General features: G+C 41.6%; 1 protein-coding gene across 1 annotated transcript in view; it reads left to right on the top strand.

The window, feature by feature from the left end:
- Window positions 1–20,883, top strand: part of FARP2 (FERM, ARH/RhoGEF and pleckstrin domain protein 2) — a 95,308-nt gene that overhangs the window by 31,656 nt on the left and 42,769 nt on the right. Inside the window, exons 4-13 of the mRNA XM_088479221.1 lie at window positions 2,217–2,259; window positions 4,269–4,347; window positions 4,427–4,524; window positions 7,396–7,510; window positions 8,582–8,729; window positions 10,679–10,774; window positions 12,321–12,484; window positions 12,683–12,751; window positions 15,618–15,675; window positions 16,288–16,570. Of these exons, the coding sequence (XP_088335347.1) occupies window positions 2,217–2,259; window positions 4,269–4,347; window positions 4,427–4,524; window positions 7,396–7,510; window positions 8,582–8,729; window positions 10,679–10,774; window positions 12,321–12,484; window positions 12,683–12,751; window positions 15,618–15,675; window positions 16,288–16,570 (1,153 nt within the window). The remainder of the gene's footprint in view (window positions 1–2,216; window positions 2,260–4,268; window positions 4,348–4,426; window positions 4,525–7,395; window positions 7,511–8,581; window positions 8,730–10,678; window positions 10,775–12,320; window positions 12,485–12,682; window positions 12,752–15,617; window positions 15,676–16,287; window positions 16,571–20,883) is intronic.

Raw genomic sequence — 20,883 nt, 5'->3', positions numbered from 1 at the left:
TCCATTGTGGTTCATATACAGATTCAGGTGTACACAGATATACAAGTGTCGCATATCAAATTAATCAACGCACTCGGCTGGTGCGTCCAATCACAACACATTGTGACTTCGATGCAATTTCGGCAAAAAAAGACACTGGACGCTAGCAGAGTAGCATGGGACCTGGCGGCTCATTCATGCAAGGCAAGTCACTCTGGGTGGTTCATTGAGGCTAGCTGTATGAGGGCACATCTGTATAAAGATCTCAACACCACCCCTTCATACATCTAAAATGCTATCTCAATATACTCCCTCACTCCTTCTTAGATCTTCCTAGGACATGTCCTCCAACTCTTCTTTGATAACCACCTCTCACATCTGCCTACAATACTACTTCTCCTATACCACTACTAACCTATGCAATCAACTAGTCTTTGTATTTGTCAGTACTCTCTGACAACTTGTCTTTATACATAGATCCACTTATGCGTGGCAGTATGTTATGGTTAGCATTACTACCTCACAGCAATGAGGTCAATTCCTGACCAAGGTTTTATAGGGTGTGGAGCTTGTATGTTCTCTCCATGTTTACCTGGGTTTCCTCTGGGTGCTACAATTTCTTCCCACACTCCAAAAACATACTGGTAGATTAACTGGTTAGTGATAGATAATGAATAGTGTGTGTCCATGTGTTAAGGAATACAGACTGTAACCTCCACTGGGGCAGGGACTGAAGTGAATGCCCAAATATTCTCTGTAAAGCGCTGTGTAATATGTGTGTGCTATATAAATATCTGTTAGTAAATAAATATTATACAAAGAGGGTTACAAATTTGTCAGTTGAAGAAAAGGAATGCGTGAAAATGGAATATCCATGTGCCAACACCTTCTAAACTCATATTAACAGGATAAACCTAAAAAGCAAGTTCACAATTAATTTATACCCCTTTACCACTGCCTCAATAACCCGGAGTATTGCTGGGTCTATCCGGGTCGCAGCTCAGTGGAATTTGTCCCCAAAAAAATATCCCCAGGTCGTGTGACCCAGGAATCTAACCCGGGGTAACAACCAGGGTTGGACACGGAAAGGCCACGGGTTAAGGACTTTTGTAAACGAGTACAGCATGGGGAGTTTCCCGGGGGAAGCAGTCGGGAAGCCGGTGGTCGCAAATGACGCCTGTCATTAGACCTACGCCGGGAGCCCGACACCCGGCTTACCGATCGAAGGCAAGCTGGGAGCGGACAGCCGCGTGGGCTAGGGCGGACAGCCACTGCGGTGTGAAAAGTGGTCTGAAGAGTGTTCCAAATCCCGAGTTCGATACAGGAAAAGGGGTATCAGAGGTAACATTTCAAAGTAGCAATTTAGTTTCTAAAAGGGGCTTTTGCCAAATTTTTCTTGTGTGTTCTGTGCAGCCCAAATCCTTACACACCGGCATTAAAAATCACCTGTTGAAGAGTAGGTCATTTCAATTTGCTTCAGGGGAGACTTGACACATGTTCAAAAACATGTCTCAACACTGCGCCAGAGCATGGCATGCTTTGTACTTTACCTACAGTAGGTATATACCATCCCAAACCATTACATTTTACCAAAGTTAACTCTTGTGAACGCTGCAGGCAACCTGGGGACTGTGAAGCCAGCACTGTGTGTGAAGCCTGGGGACTGTGAAGCCAGCACTGTGTGTGAAGCCTGGGGACTGTGAAGCCAGCACTGTGTGTATAGGTCTCTTCTGTATGTCCCTGTTTGCATACTGTGCTATCCCTGCGGAACACTCTGGCACCTTACAAATGAACAATAATACTGATGGCATCAGGCAGATTGGATGTTATTGCATTGATATGTGATGATTGTGAGAGATTTTTATTTGACTACATTTTTGTTTGGATTTAATAAAAAGGCTTAGACCTATCAAACCGGAATCAAAATTTAGCTCAAGTCATTTATATGCTAAGATTTGTAGTAGTGTCAGTTTAAAGTCGAATTTCAAAATGCAAGTGCATATTTTAGCCATGTAAAAGTGTTACGAGCCCCTTCATATATCTGAGCTGTTTGTCTCATGTTGTTTATGGAAGTGATTATTACACTGGTTTATGGAATGTCTCCCTAATGAGTAGTAGTAAGTATAGCAAAGCTGGAGACTGATAGATCCACCCATAATATTGTGTTTTCCATTATAACAATATAGCTCTGTGAGTGCCCATAAAAAGTAAACTCTCCAATCTTTTCCTATTTTTAGGTGTGGTTGGAGCCTCTGAAATTTGTGTACAAGCAGCTGCGCAGTAAGTTCTGCAGTTATTGTTCTGGGAGGGATGGATAGAAAATGACTGTAGCAAACTAGTCACTAAAAATTAAGCATTATTAATGAACATTTGGTAATTATACCTTTCTGTAAAAGAAATCTAGGGGAGAAGATTGTCCTCTTACAAGAGTAGTGTATGTAATCTTAGGCTATGGACCTAGTTTAGAGGTAAATGTGACATTGCAAGCTTGGCACACACACAAACGTGTCATACACGTGCATTCCTGCAGCTGTACAGATGCGCCCAGTTACATCGTGCCACAAACTATGTGAGTCTTGATTTTCCGCGCCATCTGCAACACTATAGCAGGGCGTATCTGTATGTAGAGTTACATGTAACTTAAGATAAACGCAACTTTAAATCTAAGTTGTAGAACTATGTCCCATACTTATAGCAAATTGAAACTTGCAGCAGCCACCTCCTAGACTTAGAAGGTATATATTAAAGATACAGGCATGTCTGAATTAGACCACTCTCTACTGCACTGACGTTATGCCCCAGCCCAGCCTAACCAAACACAAGTGGGCACAATTATAAGACTCCATTAGCTAAAAATGAAAGCGGAGTCGTGTGCATATGCAGTGTGACAATTTAGAGTCCCATTGTTACTTCTCGCAAATAAGCTTGTGTCCAACTCTAAATCAGGTCCAATAAAGTGGATTTACTGTATAAATGCAGTAGTGTTACTTTGTTACCAGCTCTCCTTGTTTCTATAGTATCTGGAGCTGCCATGATCTGTGACAGATTGGGTAAGGGATCCCGGCGGTCAGAATCCCGACAGGGTTAGGATACCGACACTTGGGTACTTGGTCAGTATCCTAACCCTCCTTCCCCGATGACTAAACCTAACCTAACCCTCCTCCCCCTTAACCCCAGTACTTACCGTCGGGATACTGACAGTATTGGGATCCAGTCGGTATTTTGACTGGATCCCATCAGGGACATGAAATGTTCTGTAGCATATTTACTTATATAAATTAATATTTGTATGCTTACATTTCTTTTTGACCCTGTATTATGCAATCTGTGTTTTGACTATCATAGTATATGTAGTGCGTGTGTGTGAAGAAAAAAAAAAAAAAAATATATATATATATATATATACATACATACATACATACAGGTTGAGTATCCCATATCCATATATTCCGAAATACGGAATATTTTTAGCATGACTGAGATAGTGAAAACTTTGATTTTTGATGGTTTGATGAACACAAACTTTGTTTAAGGCACAAAATTATTAAAAATAAAGTATAAATTTACCTATAGGCTCTGTGTATAAGGTCTATATGACACATAAATAAATTTCATGTATGTACACAAACTTTGTTAGAGCCACAAAATTATTAAAAATATTGTATAAAATTACCTTCAGGCTGTGTGTATAAGGTGTATATAACACATAAATGCATTCAGTGTTTAGATTTGGGCCCTATACCTAAGACATTTTAATATGGTATGCAATTATTCCAAAATACGGAATATTCCGATATCCATAATACCCCTGGTCCCAAGCATTTTGGATATGGGAGACTCAACCTGTATATATATTTATTATACACACACACTGCAGCCAGGTTAGCCTCATGCATGCAGCTAATCTGTAGTGAAACAATGGTCACCACTGATCTAATGGGGGTTTCTGGTCAAGAGGAGCTTCCCCGGGTGCACACATGCAAATGTTTGATAAACATGCAAGCAAATGCACTTTACTTATTTACACAATTGTATAGTATATTTATTTATTTACTTGGTCATTGCTTATGCTAGTTTTGTACACCATTGCTTTTATAAAATTGGATTAGAACTATGTAACATGCTATGCTATATTTTTTTTTTATCTTTGTATTCATATATGTGCAATTAAACTAAGTGTAAGAATGCCGCTTTTCCAGATGGACAGCACTGATAATTACTCACACATTCAGTGTCCAACAACTTAATTATTGTATAGTGGTGCATGATAACTTTCTATATATTTCCAGAGCCGAAGAATGCCAAGTTACGTCTGGCTGTGAAGTTTTTCCCCCCTGATCCGGGTCAGCTGCAGGAGGAATACACCAGGTCAGAGTACATGATGTGTACAGTAGTACAGCAGACCTATCACATGATCACTTTGTAATCCGTATCCTTCCTTTTTTAGGTATCTTTTTGCTATGCAGATAAAGAGGGACCTGGCAGAGGAGAGGATAATGTGCAGTGATAACACAACGGCACTGCTGATTTCTCTGCTATTGCAGTGTGAGTATTCCGCTTGTATTTTGTGGTTATTCATCATAAACGAGGTCAACAGAGTTGTTTCCCCCCCTTTTTAAAATGCTGTATATTTATCTAATTACAAACTTTGTATGCATGTAGGTTAATCTGACAGTCACATTATAGAAATGACATCAACTCTCTATATAATGAGAACACCATTGTAAAAGCTGGATACACACTGGGCCTGATTCAGAGCCGAACGCTCTGACCAGAGCGCTCGCTCTGAATCAGTGCCCTCCTCCCTGAAAATGGAGCGGCCTCCTGGCCGCTCGCATAGCTGTGGGTGACCACCCACAGCATATGCGAGCGGCCAAAAAGATGGTCGCGATGGTGAAGGCCATCGCGACCATCGGGCTTGCGACGAGACCCTGCGGTAGGGTCTCGCTGCCGCAAGCCCAGGAGTGATTTTGGCTCTATCAGAGCCAAAATCACTCCCACTGACATAATTACTGATGTCAGTGGGGCCGGTTTCAGACGGTAAGCGTTCCCATGGGAACGCCTCCGTCTGGCAGCCACGCCCACCAAAGGGGGCGTGTTGTCAGTCACCATCGACAGCACGCCCCCTTTGGTGCGAGACCCCGAGCGACGTATTCCTCGCCGCTCGCCGGGTCTCGCGCATGCGCACAACATCGACCCGCTTGCGAGCGTCCTTTGCTCGCGAGCGGGTCTGAATGACCCCCACTATGCGATCCATTGCACGATCTATCGCTCTGACTCGGATCGGAACGATATATCGTGCAGATCACATAGTGTGTACTCAATGACGCGCATGCCAGAGGTTCGTTCTTCGCACCGTTCCATTGGCTGTGCTGCACATCAGATGGGACGATGCAATGAACAACGAAATGCAGCATGGAACAATACATTACGCCGCTGTACACCACATTGGGCAGGGTGTACGGACAGTGCAATGTATCGTTATATCATGTCATCCCCTCCCCTGGGTACATCATCCTGTAGTGTGTACCCAGCTTAAGTGTGTGTATATAATATAGATAGATATTTTCTAAGGTCTGTGTCATCTCCAACATGCATAGTGGGAGCCGGGATTCTCATCCTAACAGTTGGGGAGGCCACTCTCACATGCAGCTGTGAATAGCTCTACACGGCATCTAAACAGTAAAAAGAGAGTCTGGGGCCGCTCGGGAAGCGCTGAGCAGGCTCCCAGTGTGACATGCAGCACCCCCAATGCGACGTGCAATGAGAGCTGTATGCGCTGCAATGCCCCTTTTTCGTTTTTCAGTGTCTAATGTGCACCAAGAAAACCTTCCTCACACCATCACCATCCTGAACCGCTGACATAAGGCCATACTTGCCTACCTTTGTTTTTCTCTCCCTGGGGAGGAGAAGCAGGAGGGTGGTGACCATTCTATTTACATAATTAAGACCTACCCCCTCATGGTAAATTGCCACGATTGGCTTCATGTAGAATCACATCATTAAGCCCACCCCTACACGGAGACCTGCGATTGCCGCAGAAATTTTCCCCATTCTGACCCCTTTACTAGGAAGTGGGCAGAAATGCGTGAACAATGCCTACTCTACCGGGGGTGCGGGGGGTTACCCGAAAATTTGTGAGCTTTCTGGGAGAGTAGTCATGTATGCATAAAGCAGGATGGAACCATGCATGTTTATGCCAAATTCTGACCTAACCATGTGCAGGTCACAGCAGAAATCAAGATTAGTCAGATGACTTTGTCAATCTTAAACTGTCCAGTGTTGGGGAGCCTGTGCCAGTTTCCTGTTCTTAGCTGAACTCTGGCCCTGATTCAGACCCGGACGCTCTGACAAAGCTCTCGCTCTGAATCCGGGCCGTCCTTCCTGATTTTAGAGCGGCCTCGTTGTGGGTGACCACCCACAGCTATAGCGAGCTGCCAAAAAGATGGTCGCAATTATCAAGACCATAGCGACCATCAGGCTTGCGACGAGACCCTTGTGGTAGGGTCTTGTCTGCCGCAAGCCCTGGAGTGCTTTCGGCTCTATCAGAGCCGAGAGCACTCCCACTGACATCACTTGTGATGTCAGTGGGGCCGGCCCCAGACGGTAGGCGTTCCCATGGGAACGCCTCCGTCTGGCCAGCCACGCCCCTGGCACGCCCACCAAAGGGGGCGTGCTGTCACTCACCATCGACCGCACGTCCCCTTTGTAGCGAGACCCGGAGTGGTGGCTTGGCCGTCGCTATCCGGGTCTCGCACATGCGCATGACGGAGCCGGCTCCCTCGTGCGCATGCGCACTGGGCTAACATCAACCCGCTTGCGAGCGCTCTGCACTCGCGAGCGGGTCTGAATCAGGCCCTCTGTGTGGTCCTCTGAATCTATCATTAACATATTAACATGGATTTTTGTCCCACAAATCTTCCGTGCTCTGGACGTTTTCTGATTTGTGCACCATTCTCTCTAAACCCGAGAGACTGTGGTGCATGAAAATCTCAGGAAATCAGCATTTTCTGAGATAATCAAACCACCTCATCTAGCTCCAACAATCATTCCACATTCAAAGCCACTTTGGTCACATTTCTTCTCCATTATGGGGTTTGGTTTGAACAATAATTAAACCTACTGGTCTTGTCTGTATGCTTTTATGCATTGAGTTGCCACATGATTGGCTGAAATAGATAGTTGCATTAATAAGCAGGTGTAGCTGTAAAATGGTCACTGAGTGTGTAAATATTTGTATATAATGAAAGTGTGAACACATTGTTGTGTCATTGTGCACATGCACAGAGTTGTACTGCAGAAGTGCGCATTTTTCTCATCTTTATACACAGGAAGCATCCTTTTATTGGAGCTCTCACCATAGATGGCTATTGTCATGTTTTATACATTTATATTAATATTTTGTGTCCACCACAGCTGAGGTTGGGGATTATGATCAGAAAGGGGACCAAGAGCATCTGAGAACCAACCAGTACTTGCAGCGGCAGCACAGCCTGGAGGAGCGGATATTGCAGTGCCACAGTCAGCACCTGTAAGACATTTCCATGTTATAGATTTTTTTTTAGTTCAGGTGTTTCTGCTTGCACACAATTGGTTAGATTTATTAAAACTTCTGAAACAAAGAAGTGCAGGCTTTGCCCATGTCAGCCAATCAAATTCTAGCGATCATTTTCTTGTATGTTCTAGATAAGTATAAGCCTGAAAGTAACAATTTCATATTTCATTTAATCTGCTTGGTTGCTATTAAGAGATATGTTCTGACCCCGATTTTTGTTTTGGATCTATATTCATCTTCATGTTTTGGTTTTGCAAAACCACCCTCAAGTGTTCTTGTTTTGGTTTGGATCTGGGTTTCCTTTTTTTTTTTTTTTTTTTAAATTGGTAAAAAGTTTTTTTAAAAAGCTAAAATCATGTATTTTTTGGGTACTTGTGTACTTTACGAACTCATTGCAGAGAGAAACCAAGTGTCCTACACTCTATTATTGTCAGTCATGGTAATGTCTAAATCCCCTTCACGGAGAGGACCCTGTCGTCATCAGCCAGCGTCCAGCGTCATTCCCAGTGCCCAGCGTCATTACCTACCGTCCAAGTGGCCATAGAGGGGGAAATATACCCTTGTGGTGAGCGTAGCGAGCCACCGAGCCCAAAGCATGGCAAGCCTACAAGGGAACAACTTTCTTCTTTAGGTGGGGACAACTTTCGGTACTTGTGACGTAAAGTACACAAGTACCATTTAAAACATTCATTGGGTTCTCTCTGCAATGAGTCCGTAAAGTACACAAGTACCATTTTTTGCAATCCAAAACTCGAAATTCGAATTTAAAATCCGAATTCCAAACCGCAGGAAGATCAGAACGTGACTCCAGATATGTCTGGATTCACGGAATTCGGGTGGATTCCGATCTCTGGAAAACTGAACCACACATCTCTAGTTGCTATGGGCAATGCCTACACTTTTTTCTTTGTAGCACTAATACTACCCTCAATGTCACATATATCTGACTCCAGAGATTGTCTGTCTTTCCCATCAGGGGGTGCATGATGAGGACTGTATCTGTGTAACTGTGTGACCACTGACTCTCTCTGTGATTTCCTCCTGCAGCGGTATGTCTCCTGCTGATGCAGACTTTCAGATCCTGGAGATTTCTAGACGATTAGATCTGTATGGAACCCGTTTCCATCTAGCATCTGACCGGGAAGGTGCCAAAATTAATTTGTCAGTGTCTCATATGGGAGTGCTGGTTTTTCAGGTACAAAACAATATCACTTATTGTAAAGTAAAATAAATATTGATGAAAAGTGTCTTCCCCTTTGATCCTTAAAGGCTATGGCTGCCATGTTCTCCTATAGTTGTGCTCAGTAATAGGAGATAGGTGTTACTAAAGGCTAGCAGTGCCCTCTATTCATGAAGAACATGAAGTGGCTACTGAAAAATGTTACTATATATGTCATCACATTGATGCGATATATAGTGATGTTTAGTAGCCATTCATGTAGACTTACCTGTTCGGCATCTTCATGCGCTATCCGGCCCCTCCGCAATCCCTGGAAGCAGTGAGTTGACAGACCTATCGGGAGCCCGATACGCCCTCTTCCCACTGCACATGCGTCAGCGTCTGAGAGCAGCAGGTTACATCAGACCTGCTGCAATGGACGTTGGGTAATGGGACGGAGCCGGTGCCGGGCAGAGAGCAGGGAAGTATGCAACTCCCGGGAACCCCCTGTATGAATTGCAGAAAACAGTGAAAAGCCTTATTTTCAGCTAAACAGGGCTCTATGAAAAGACCACTTAATCCTCCAGTATTTTATATTCATAAGTACAGTTGGATGCATTATACTACTACACACCCTTTTATGTATACGAAACACTCATTGCTGGTGGCATATTTAGTGTAGTATCACATTAATGAATATGTTGCCAGCATTTAACATTATTTAATCCTCCAGCAAGGTCACGCGATGTCCCTGTCCTCTTCGGAGTTCTCTGCTGTGTTGCTGGCATCCAATTGCTGCCAGCGACAGGCTAAAGGCGGGTATACACTACCCGATTGAACAATAACGTTATCGTTCACTCGCTCATAATCGAGCATACAAATGTCGGAAACGACCAGCGATGCGCGGTCCCGCTGGTCGTTTCCAACATCAATCATCGCGCGAACATGCTGGTCAATCTGCCAATATTGACCATGTTTGGGGATGATGGAGGGTGCCTACACTGACCAACTGATCATTCAGTGTAGGCACTGCAGGGGAACGACTGTATGATTATGATGTCATAATCGTACTGTCTTCCCTGGGTCGGGTAGTGGATTTGCGGCATTACACGCAATGCGCATGCTCGACATTCGTCTGCTCAGCGCATTGTGCCTGACCAGGCAGGGACTCAGCAATGGGGACCCAGTGATGCCTTCCAGAATTGGCTATCAGTGGATACTAACACCATCTATAGATGGCAGAAGTAAGTACAATGACAATAGTGGCTTACCACACCACTGTTTGCTAAGTGCTTACATGGTTATGTCTTGTTAATAAATGGAGCCCTGTGCATGATAATAAGTTTCCCTTGTCCACACAAATGATAAAACTACAGGAAAATGCCACACACCCAGCTCCTATGATTGTTGTACCTTAAAGGCCTGGCAGTCTAGAGAATTGCTCTTGTCACCAAGACTCACCAAGGTGCTTGGCACAGCTTGTCCTGTTTGCACCACTCAGCACCACTGCTATGTCATGTTTGGGCTAATAAATTAGAGTGGCTTTTAGTACTATTCACATAATAAAGAAATGCATAAAATCTATGCAACAGCTTCAGGAGCTTTTTAGAGCTGAAGACATTTGAGAAAAGATTGTGGTTAGTTAGGTTGGATATTTTCCTATGAACTGTAAAATTTCTGACTGTACACTTATTTCATGACATTACAGCCAGCAAACACTAGTCTCCTTTTCCATATAATGACAGATAACATGGAAAAATGGATTGTGATTGAATTATGTGTGTGTATATTATATGATAGTGTGTGTGTATATATACGTGTGTTTGTGTATAATATGTGTGTGTATAATTAGGTTTGGATACTATTCACTAAATATGTAGTAATTGTGCATGTTATTGGTAGTTCAGTTATGTAAAGTAACTTGGATGTTTTTTAAGAATCTTACTCTACATAACTGATGTGCTCTCTTCTGTGTTGGATCACAGGGTAACACAAAGATTAATACATTTAACTGGTCGAAGATCCGTAAGCTGAGCTTTAAGAGACGCCGCTTCCTTATAAAGCTGCACCCGGAGGTTCATGTGAGTCCGCCACAAAGCTCCCTTCACTTCTAATATACATAGGAAATTCTCTGTATTAGTAGGATTGTGCCTGGTCTCAACTGCTTTACCCAGGCACCCTGATTAGTTATATGTATAGCATTAATTACAGGCACCCTGATTAGTTATATGTATAGCATTAATTACAGGCACCCTGATTAGTTATATGTATAGCATTAATTACAGGCACCCTGATTAGTTATATGTATAGCATTAATTACAGGCACCCTGATTAGTTATATGTATAGCATTAATTACAGGCACCCTGATTAGTTATATGTATAGCATTAATTACAGGCACCCTGATTAATTATATGTATAGCATTAATTACAGGCACCCTGATTAGTTATATGTATAGCATTAATTACAGGCACCCTGATTAGTTATATGTATAGCATTAATTACAGGCACCCTGATTAGTTATATGTATAGCATTAATTACAGGCACCCTGATTAGTTATATGTATAGCATTAATTACAGGCACCCTGATTAGTTATATGTAAAGCATTAATTACAGGCACCCTGATTAATTATATGTATAGCATTAATTAGAGGCACCCTGATTAGTTATATGTATAGCATTAATTACAGGCACCCTGATTAGTTATATGTAAAGCATTAATTACAGGCACCCTGATTAATTATATGTATAGCATTAATTAGAGGCACCCTGATTAGTTATATGTAAAGCATTAATTACAGGCACCCTGATTAGTTATATGTATAGCATTAATTACAGGCACCCTGATTAGTTATATGTATAGCATTAATTACAGGCACCCTGATTAGTTATATGTAAAGCATTAATTACAGGCACCCTGATTAATTATATGTATAGCATTAATTAGAGGCACCCTGATTAGTTATATGTAAAGCATTAATTACAGGCACAATGATTAGTTATATGTATAGCATTATTTACCCTGGTACTTTGATATAGCCTGAGACTGGTCCTATATGAAAGTTTGATTTTCAACCAATGAAAAGAATGGGAGTGGGCACTAAATGCTGCTCAGTAGGTAAATCGGTTTAACACTTTTGCTGAGGATGAGACCTGACAAGGAAAAAATGTTCCCAAGTTGTCACTTTCCTGCTTCACTCCATGGTGTGTGTGGGATAAGATCTGTGCAGCCTCATTGCTGGCTTGTGAAAGTAGCCATGCAATTGCACCAGTCCTATCCTTGGTACGAGAGATCCTTCTGTAATCAGACAGCTCTGCATCTCCTCTGAATTGCCTGCACGCCCTCAAAGACACTTATGTCCTGCCCAGCTACTCATCCAAAAGTGGAGATTTAGGAAAGCTGGGATGCGGAGCACACGCAGCGGGAAATATCGTAAGATCTAAATGGAGAACAGACTTGCATGTTACTGAGAATCAGCCCCTAAATGTAGATTTAAACAAAGAAACATCTCTTCCCTTCTAATCGCAATAGAGCATTTCACACTGTATTGAGATTGGTGCTGTCTATAAAAGTATAATCATAGCGTACTATTCTTAGAATTGGTTTTCATGTCCTGTTTTCTAGGGCCCATACCAAGATGCTCTAGAATTCCTTCTTCCCAGTCGGGATATGTGTAAGAGGTTTTGGAAGATCTGTGTAGAATATCACAGCTTCTTCCGTCTCCAAGACCAGCCTAAACCCAAATCCAGGCCAGTTCTCTTAAGTCGGGGATCCTCCTTTCGGTACAGGTAAGCAAAGAAAAATAAAAAGTTATATTTAAGTAAAGTGTATGTGCGACAGTCTAAGTATCTCACACAGGTCTAATCGTCGTCTTTCAATTACAAGTTTGATTATTTCAAATAAAATTTTACTTTCTTTTGATTTAGTGCCATCTAGAAGGCATTTTCCACAACTGCAGTCATTCATTTCATAATATTTTTCTTTAGTGGCCGAACACAAAAACAACTGATAGACTATGTACGGGACACCAGCGTGAAAAAACCGCTGTATGAAAGGTGAGTACACATCTCTCCTGGGACGCGGACACCGCTTTGGATTGTTCATTTAAAAAAACAAAAATAAACTGAACACTCCTCACTCTTTATATTAGGGAATATAAAAAACTGTTTTCCTATCTATCAATCATTTGGTTGGTTGTTTGGTAGGTAAGGCATTCACATCAGTTTAACAAAGATGAAGACTTTATTCAGACCAGGTAAGTAAGTTACCTTGACAAACTGAACACACTTTTTGGTAACCATAGCACGTCTGTGTCAGCTTTTGTCCAATAATGGTGTATTAGCCTGATCTGAATTTGACTCTTTGTTAAATTGGCAAAGATTGCCTTGTTCCTTATTTTGGCCAAAGCTTTATACATGCGCTGGCAAATTGTAATTCGTCAAGTGACCATTAATGAAAGAATTTCCTCACAAATTACTGGCTTATCTTCATAACATTTCAATGGAGGACACTGGACCACCATGTGTAAAAAGTGCATTTACAAGAGCTTAAGCTGGGTACACACTAGGAAGACCTATCTGAATTCCTATCTGATGATTTATAAGTGCATACACACTTACACATCCTCAACCCAATGTGATGTGCCTGATGTCAGAACTGGGCGGGCATTTACATGTGCCCACCCAGTCGTGATGTGGGTTCCCGGCGGCCTCTGCAGCAAGTGTATGGGCGGTCGGATTTATATGTGGATTTTCCTAGCGCATAACTTGGTAGCTCTTAAAAACCTTATATATAAAAATATTCCTTAAATAAGAATTATTTAATGAATATACACAACGGTATTAAAATATAATATAAAAAAATAAAAAATGGAGGATATAAAATATCCAGAAGTTTGAAAAGAAGTCTAAAATGTCTCATTGACACTGCTATATGGCCTCAATGGGTTACAGTTTGTTCAGAAGTCCACTGGTAGACATACAAATGCATTGGATCAAATACAAAAATATTTTTTTTTCTGAAAGGGCTGTGTCCCTGAACTTCTTGCAAGATCAGCAATTGCCAGTTCATCTGAAAAGAAGTGTTAGAAAACCCCTTTGTTTTACAGTGGGAGATGTTGGTCTAATAAACCATGTAGAAATTTCTGACCAAAACTGAATTACTAGTCTCCAGCATGGTCTGAAGCACACTGTCAGACCACCTCTTGGCTCTAGGGATCATGGTTTTAAGAGCCACTCTATTAAAGCCAGACAAGATAGGGGACTTTACTTAAGAGATTTTAAATTAGGACTGAACTCTCTCACATGCTTAGGAGGCCTATGAACCATGACTTTCTTGGTCAGGCCGGTACTACCAGATCCACCAAAACTCAATCACTCTCTCATTGCTGGAAAGTTTAGCACCGAGCATAGCATGATCCAGCTGGTCTTAATTATGACCAGGGTACTTGCATTGTCTGATTGGGTTTGATCCTTGATCTAGACTATTGGAAACCACTCGTTCCAGCACATGTATTGGAAGCTTTGATTTCTCTGGAGTCCAAAGACCCTGCAAACAGTATTGAAGGACAACAACCCCTTCCAATCTCAAAGACTGACATTTTTTATAACAATCATCCTGTTCCAGATTGAGAATGGGAGACCTCTCCAGGAAAACGTGGTGCAAAATTTTCTAGATCTGGCTTCCGGAGATCACTGATGTATCCCCCAACTTTTAATTCCTCCATCCCTAGTGTCTGTGATAGATTTGAACCACTGGTCTCAAAAGAGAAGCAAACGGACTCCCATTTCAGGATTGCCTTTTTTTGGGCAGTCAGCCAATCTGTTCATCAGAGGATTTGGAAGCTGGAAAATTGACTCAAAATTAGCTATTAAATAAAGTAACTGCTGCATACAGCCCTAAAATTGTCACCCAGCTTCGATGGACGCTTAATAAAAAAAATTACGTTCCAGCAGTCAATGCGGATATGGAAGCTGAGGAAGTTTCACTTTTGAAGGCAAATTTGAAAATGTCTAAGCTCTTGTTACTGCATTCTATACCACAGTGTTCCAGTGTCGCCCATGGATGAAAGAACATTACATAAGATAAAAAGGCAACCAGGCAAAATTGATTTCCTCCTGTTTTGTAGACTAACCCTCTATGAATCTGTGTGAGAACATTCATTACTTTCTAAGATGAGGTTCAGGCCCTTGAATTAAAGTCCCAGTTGAGTCACTTTGAACTCATCTGGGTTTTATGTAGAATATCAGTAGTATTGCTTTCTCCATATATACAGTACATATTGTTACCAGCATTGAGAGTCTCTTTCCAGTAAAGATTTGTAACACTTGTATTTTGTTATATGAAGGGATCTGAAGAGAGACAATGTTTTTTGTTTTTGTTTTTTTTACTATGTATTTGTGAATGTGTTAACTTTTGTGTGATTGCAATATATAAATGTTGTCCTGTTCTTATATAGCACCAACATATTATGCAGTGGTGTAAGTTTGTTTTTACCAAGGTAGGCCTTACCCAATTTGGTGCTTACAATCTCTAATTTCTCTCCAAAAGGCACACAAACGCAGTGTACACAATTTAGTACAAAGGCGTAGAACCTACCATTATTTCTTTGGATAGTGATGAGACGTTCTAATATAAGACCCCATTGCTTTGAGGCTGCTAACTACTGTGCTCTTTTACAGACATTTAATATAAAACTGAGTGATAGCGGCAATTGCTCTCATACTATACACGTACAATAGGACAGAGTGCAAGCAGGAGCATAGTGCTTGTTATTCTCTCCCATATCTGAGGACAGTTGTTCTGACCTCTTGTGTTGAGTCTCTTCAACATTGCTTGTATGCCTAGTATCTGCTTGTGTGTTAACCAATGGGCTTTGGTGTCAGTGGCATCCTCCTGACTGCATTGCTCTCTGTCCTGCAGGAGACACAGCAAACCCAGAGTGTCCCCTTGCACTGTGATCCCTGACTCTCCAAAGCAGGTGCGTTAAGATGTATAGCCCTGGGCGCCTCTTGCTTTGCTGTCTCTGTTGCTTGTGGCTTTCTTATGCACTTTTTCTGTTTTTCTGTGGTGCCATAGAATCCTTTAGTCTTCTTTGCTGCTTATTGGCTAATATTTGCTGCCTACCTCCTTTTTCTGTTTCATGCTCATTGTGCCTTGCCTTTTGTCTTTTATAAGATGTATCTAAATGCAGCTTTTTGAAATCTAAATCATACTGAAAACATACATTAATTCCACACAGAAGTCCTGGATATCATTAGATACGTAGCAGGAAATGTAAATGTCATCTATTATATTCCATTATTGCATTTTTGCTACTCAGTGCCCCTGCTTGCTCACTCCCTTTGCTTGACTGTGTATTTCTTTTTGGCAATACCTTGCACCATTTCACATGAGCCAAGTCTATCTGCTGATCCATTCCTGGTTTGTACTGTTATTTCTCATGTTATTCACACTTTTTGATTTGCTTGGGAGGGGGGGGGCTTATGGCTATATTAAATGTTTTATAAATATAGAACATCATAATTTATAGTACACTGATTTTTAGAATTTATATTTTGTTTATTTTAATTTTTTTTGTTCTTTCTTGCAGATCATCTCTCTCGCTGAGAGTATGAAGACTCCTACTTTGCCTTCTCCTCTTATCCTGCCCCCCCAACCTGTTTCCATCCCTCCCACATCCCACCAGAAAGGCATTCCCAGAAATGAAAATATCTCAACATCTCATTGGCAAGCGGAACCTGTCAGAGGAGCTCCTGAGAATGCAGGCCCTCCGGCTCACTCTTCATCACAAGGTCTCTCCTCCCACCCTACCCTTTCCTTACAAAGTAGACATGATCCAGGAGATGTCCTGGATAGCGATAATGTACACCAGGGTGAGAATGTCAGGTTGTGGGTAACAGGTGTTTCTGATTCACTGCTCCTGAGTGAAGAGTTTATAGATGATGATCCAGCTGACATCTCCTTTAGTGGAGGAGCAGAGCTGTACACCTATGGTGGGAGAGTGGAGCCACCTGACCATGAGGACTTCTCGCCAGAAGAATATTATCTGGATGATGTGGATTCAAGAGACTTCAATGGTAATACAAGGCTAACTGATGCCAGTGAGTTGTTTGAAGTGAAGGCTCAGGCTAGTCTCATGCAGAGTCTTCTGAGCCCATCAGATAATGGCTCCCTCCTCAACCATCGCTCTGAAAGCAGTTCTCTCACAAACCTTAATGGAATTCCTAGCTTTTCTCACTCTGCCAACCACTCCACTGCCAGCTCAATGATCAACTTCCCCGCCTGCTCAGTGCGCTCAGAATCCAGCTCTGCTTTCCAATTTGGGGATATACTGGACCAGCTGGAACAGCTCAGCTACCCACCCACAACCACAGAGGACTCCAGCAGCTCTGAGGGCGACTCTTGGGATTCTGAGGAAGAGACCCCACTTGACATGAACTTATTTTTCAGCAATCCACTGACTCATTTTGCCAATTTAAACCAATTTGGGCTGCAGGATAAGAAGGGACCTCCTGATAACTGAAATATTTATTTATTGGGGTATATCAAGATCCAGCGTTAAGATATAATGGGAATCGGTCATAACTATGAATGCTCTGTAAGCTGCTGTTCTAAATGTTCAGGGATGGGCCGCTGTTGGTTCATACTTTGATTTTAATGTTACCGCAGTAACAAGTGGAGACATCAGTGGTTCATGAAGCGTATAACAGTCTAGCACAGCAGTCATGGTTGAACTGTGATTGATTACCTCTTGCATTGCAGCTATGGAAATTTTTGAAATATTGTATCATAATGATTTTATCCTTGGGTGTTTTATAATCAACCTCAAATTATGCCAAGGACTCCCCTCACCAGTGCACCCTTTCTTATCTCACCTACTCACGCAGTGGCTGGGTTTGATTTGGTCAGCTCTGCACATCTATCTCACATGCACCAAACTTTCCCCTGCATGTCATCACTAATCCACTTCATTTCTCTCTTACTAGAAGTGTGCAAATAACACGTTCCACCTATATATAGTTCCTGACCACCATCACATTCAGTACTAAGACTTTCCTTTGATTCACTGTAGTTTTCTGCAATACAAATGTAACTATTCACTATACTTAAGGTTGCTCTTCTTGATTCTGGCATAGTTGAAATAAGTCTCTCTGCCTGTCATCAGTGCTGTGTCTGGGTTTGCTGGTGCCATATCTGTGATGCTTCTCTAATGAGTTGTGGTGTTGGTGCGGACTTTAATACGACCAGTATCACTAGCGCACAGTTTGTGATCAAAAAAAGAACCTATAGCTTAGAAAACATTTTTTTTCTGCATGTCTATGATTATGATCTATTCTTTGGCCAACGAAGGGTCATTTATTTCAAGATTTGCTTTTCTTTATTACTCTTCACATTTGCTTTTTGGTGGCTTATAAGATTTCCTTAATTCGGTTTCCTAGCATCAACTAATCCTACTTGCAGCTAACCCAAGTTGGCTCTTCTAGAGCATATTCTCTACGAAGGCATGAAGTTTATGCAGAAAATGGTTCATGAATTATAATCTCTTCTTTGTTATACATCGCTGAGGAATTTCTCATCTGTGCATATTACCAATTAAAGTCTTTGCATGTCGTCTGCCGATCTACTGTAACAAATGCTACAGAAGCCATTTTCCAGAGTAGATGGCTATGAAAGGACACTATCTTGGTCTCTGTCAGTGCCTGCTGTTCCTATCACCAGAAGATCTAACAGAGACTGTTAATAAAGCGCTTTTTATTTTGCAAACCAGTCCACTACAATGTGGAAGGAAGCCTTAGTCCTCACAAGCTCGGTTGTATGACTTGAAATATTGGCATTTTCCTGGAAATGTATTTTGGCTTTTAGGTCCAGGGACACACACAGTCAACTGTAACAACTCCTATGTTCAAGTGGGAACTTGTGGCAACCAAATGGGGTTATACATACATGATTTTTTTTATCTTTATGTCTTAAGTCCTTGATAATGTTATGTTACATGTGTTAGTAGATTTTGTACGTTTTCTTAAACTTTGTTCTTTAGAAGTAACTGGCACCATAAATTAATCATTATGCCTGTTTCTCAACTGTAGCATCATCATCGTCCACAACAATATATTGGAAAGCGTACAGGACAGATCTGCTTTTTGCTAGAGGGAAAAAAAGAACAGACAAATATCATCAAATAGATATTCAGTAGCATCTTGTATTTCCTCCAGCTCATCTTTACAGCCAGAGGTGTAACTAGGTTTTGAAGGCCCCATAGCAAAGCTTCTAAGGGCCCCTATGTACCACCCAATGGTGAAAAATGTCTATAACACATGTAACTGACAAGGAAGATGGGGCCCCCTCAGCTCTGGCCCCATAGCAAAAGCACCCCTTGTACCTATGGTAGTTATGCCCATGTTTACAGCTATAACACAAGTGCCGTGTGCTATGGAAATTGCGACAATACTAATGATGTATTTAATAGTATAATATGAATTTATACTTACATTTGTTTTAATCAGAGCTGTATTATACCAGCTCTCTGCTCTGTCTGGTGCACGACTCCTACAACATTAGAAGGGGGAATGGCCCTATTACACTACATTGGTTTAATCGTTTATCCTTTTGCATTCCGCAACCACCAAAGTGCAACATATTCAGAGCAATTGAATGTGGTGTAAATGGGTCATTGGATAAGTATTTGCTATTGAGATATCTCTATTGCTCATTCTGTAGTCATTTTGCAAACATCCCCATTGCCCTTATAGGTGTTACATTCAGGTTATGTACAAACCCGTTAGTAATATGGAGGAGCTGAGATGTCCAGAACACTCATAATCAAGTTTCAAAGTTGCTTTTGGTATTTGCCAATTCTATTTTACTATCTAATTGTGCCTAGAATTATTATGGTTTGCTGGTGGTATCGCCATTGTGCAGCACCTATACGTATCTATACAAACCATCCCGGTGCCAATATACCTGCAGGAAAGGAGTGTTTCCAACATGGTGATCTGTTTTGTTTTGATTATGTGTTAACATTTTTAATACCAAATGTATCTAAATAAAACTAGGAGTGCTGGAGCTCTCCTCTTTTACACTTTTATATGGCTAACATTGTCCTTTTCTATATAAAAATCAATATTTAAAGTTGTACAAAATAAAAATAAAAAAAAGCAGGTTCCATCATTAGCAAGACAGCAGTTGCATGCAGTCTTTTATTACACTGTAGAGTTCTTACACCATTCTAATATGTAGCATCATTTGTTTTTCTTTACATACAATCACATATGGCGTAGTTAATTGTAATAACAGAATCAACAATGAAAAACAGGTTCTAAAATGTGCTTAATGCATTGCTGGAGCATTAAATGTTTTATCCTGATTTACTGTTGGTGCCCTTTTATTTAAACAGTGTTTTTTTTCTGTTTCTGGGATTTATCAATAAGCCATGCCGCACGGAGACGCCAGATTCAGCCGCACACAGATGCCACCCAGAGCAGTCTTAATCGGTCGCACACCAATATACAAGTGTCGCATAGCAAATTACTTAGTGCAGTCTCATGCAGCGATTTTGTCTCATTTGATTGCGACTAATGATGGGTACACGTGTCGATATATAATTTGTTAGAACATCAAATTTTATATCAGTAGTGCATCGGCAGGTGTGTACACACGATATGTCTGTGAACAACTTTGTTCACCAACATATCAGGTCGGCCCTGCAGCACAGCTTATGTCGATATGTTATGCAGATGCATGCGTGTACAGACGACCTGCCGACCAACCAATATGCCGGCCGCAGAAAACACAACAATGACATCGCTTTCAGTTCCTGTGGCCAGGGATGGCGGATTGGTGTATATGCAGAAATCGTTTGCACAGAACACTTGCCAAAACGGTGGAATGGTTTGCACATCAGTCGGGTGGCCGATCCATCGCTCAGGTCTGTACCCAGCATTAGGCGCACTTTTAGGCGAAAAAGACACTTGTTGCAAGCCGAGTCTCACGGGACCTGGCGTCCCAAGAAGGGCAGTTTGGCGTGACTGCAGCAATAGTGTATGAGGACCTATTTAGTTTTCCATATATTGGTAAGACTAGTGCTAAGGTACCATATATAGAGGAAGACGTATCAAGCCTTCTAAAGAGTGGAGGAGGTAGATTTACTAAAGCTTCTAAAACAGACTAGTGGTGGTGTTGCCAATAC

This window comes from Taudactylus pleione, unplaced genomic scaffold (genome assembly GCF_031769625.1).
Source record: "Taudactylus pleione unplaced genomic scaffold, aTauple2 ptg000229l, whole genome shotgun sequence".
Taxonomy (NCBI): Eukaryota; Metazoa; Chordata; class Amphibia; order Anura; family Myobatrachidae; genus Taudactylus; species Taudactylus pleione.
The sequence above is the reverse complement of the archived record's forward strand: the minus strand, read 5'-3'. Positions and strand labels throughout refer to the sequence as shown.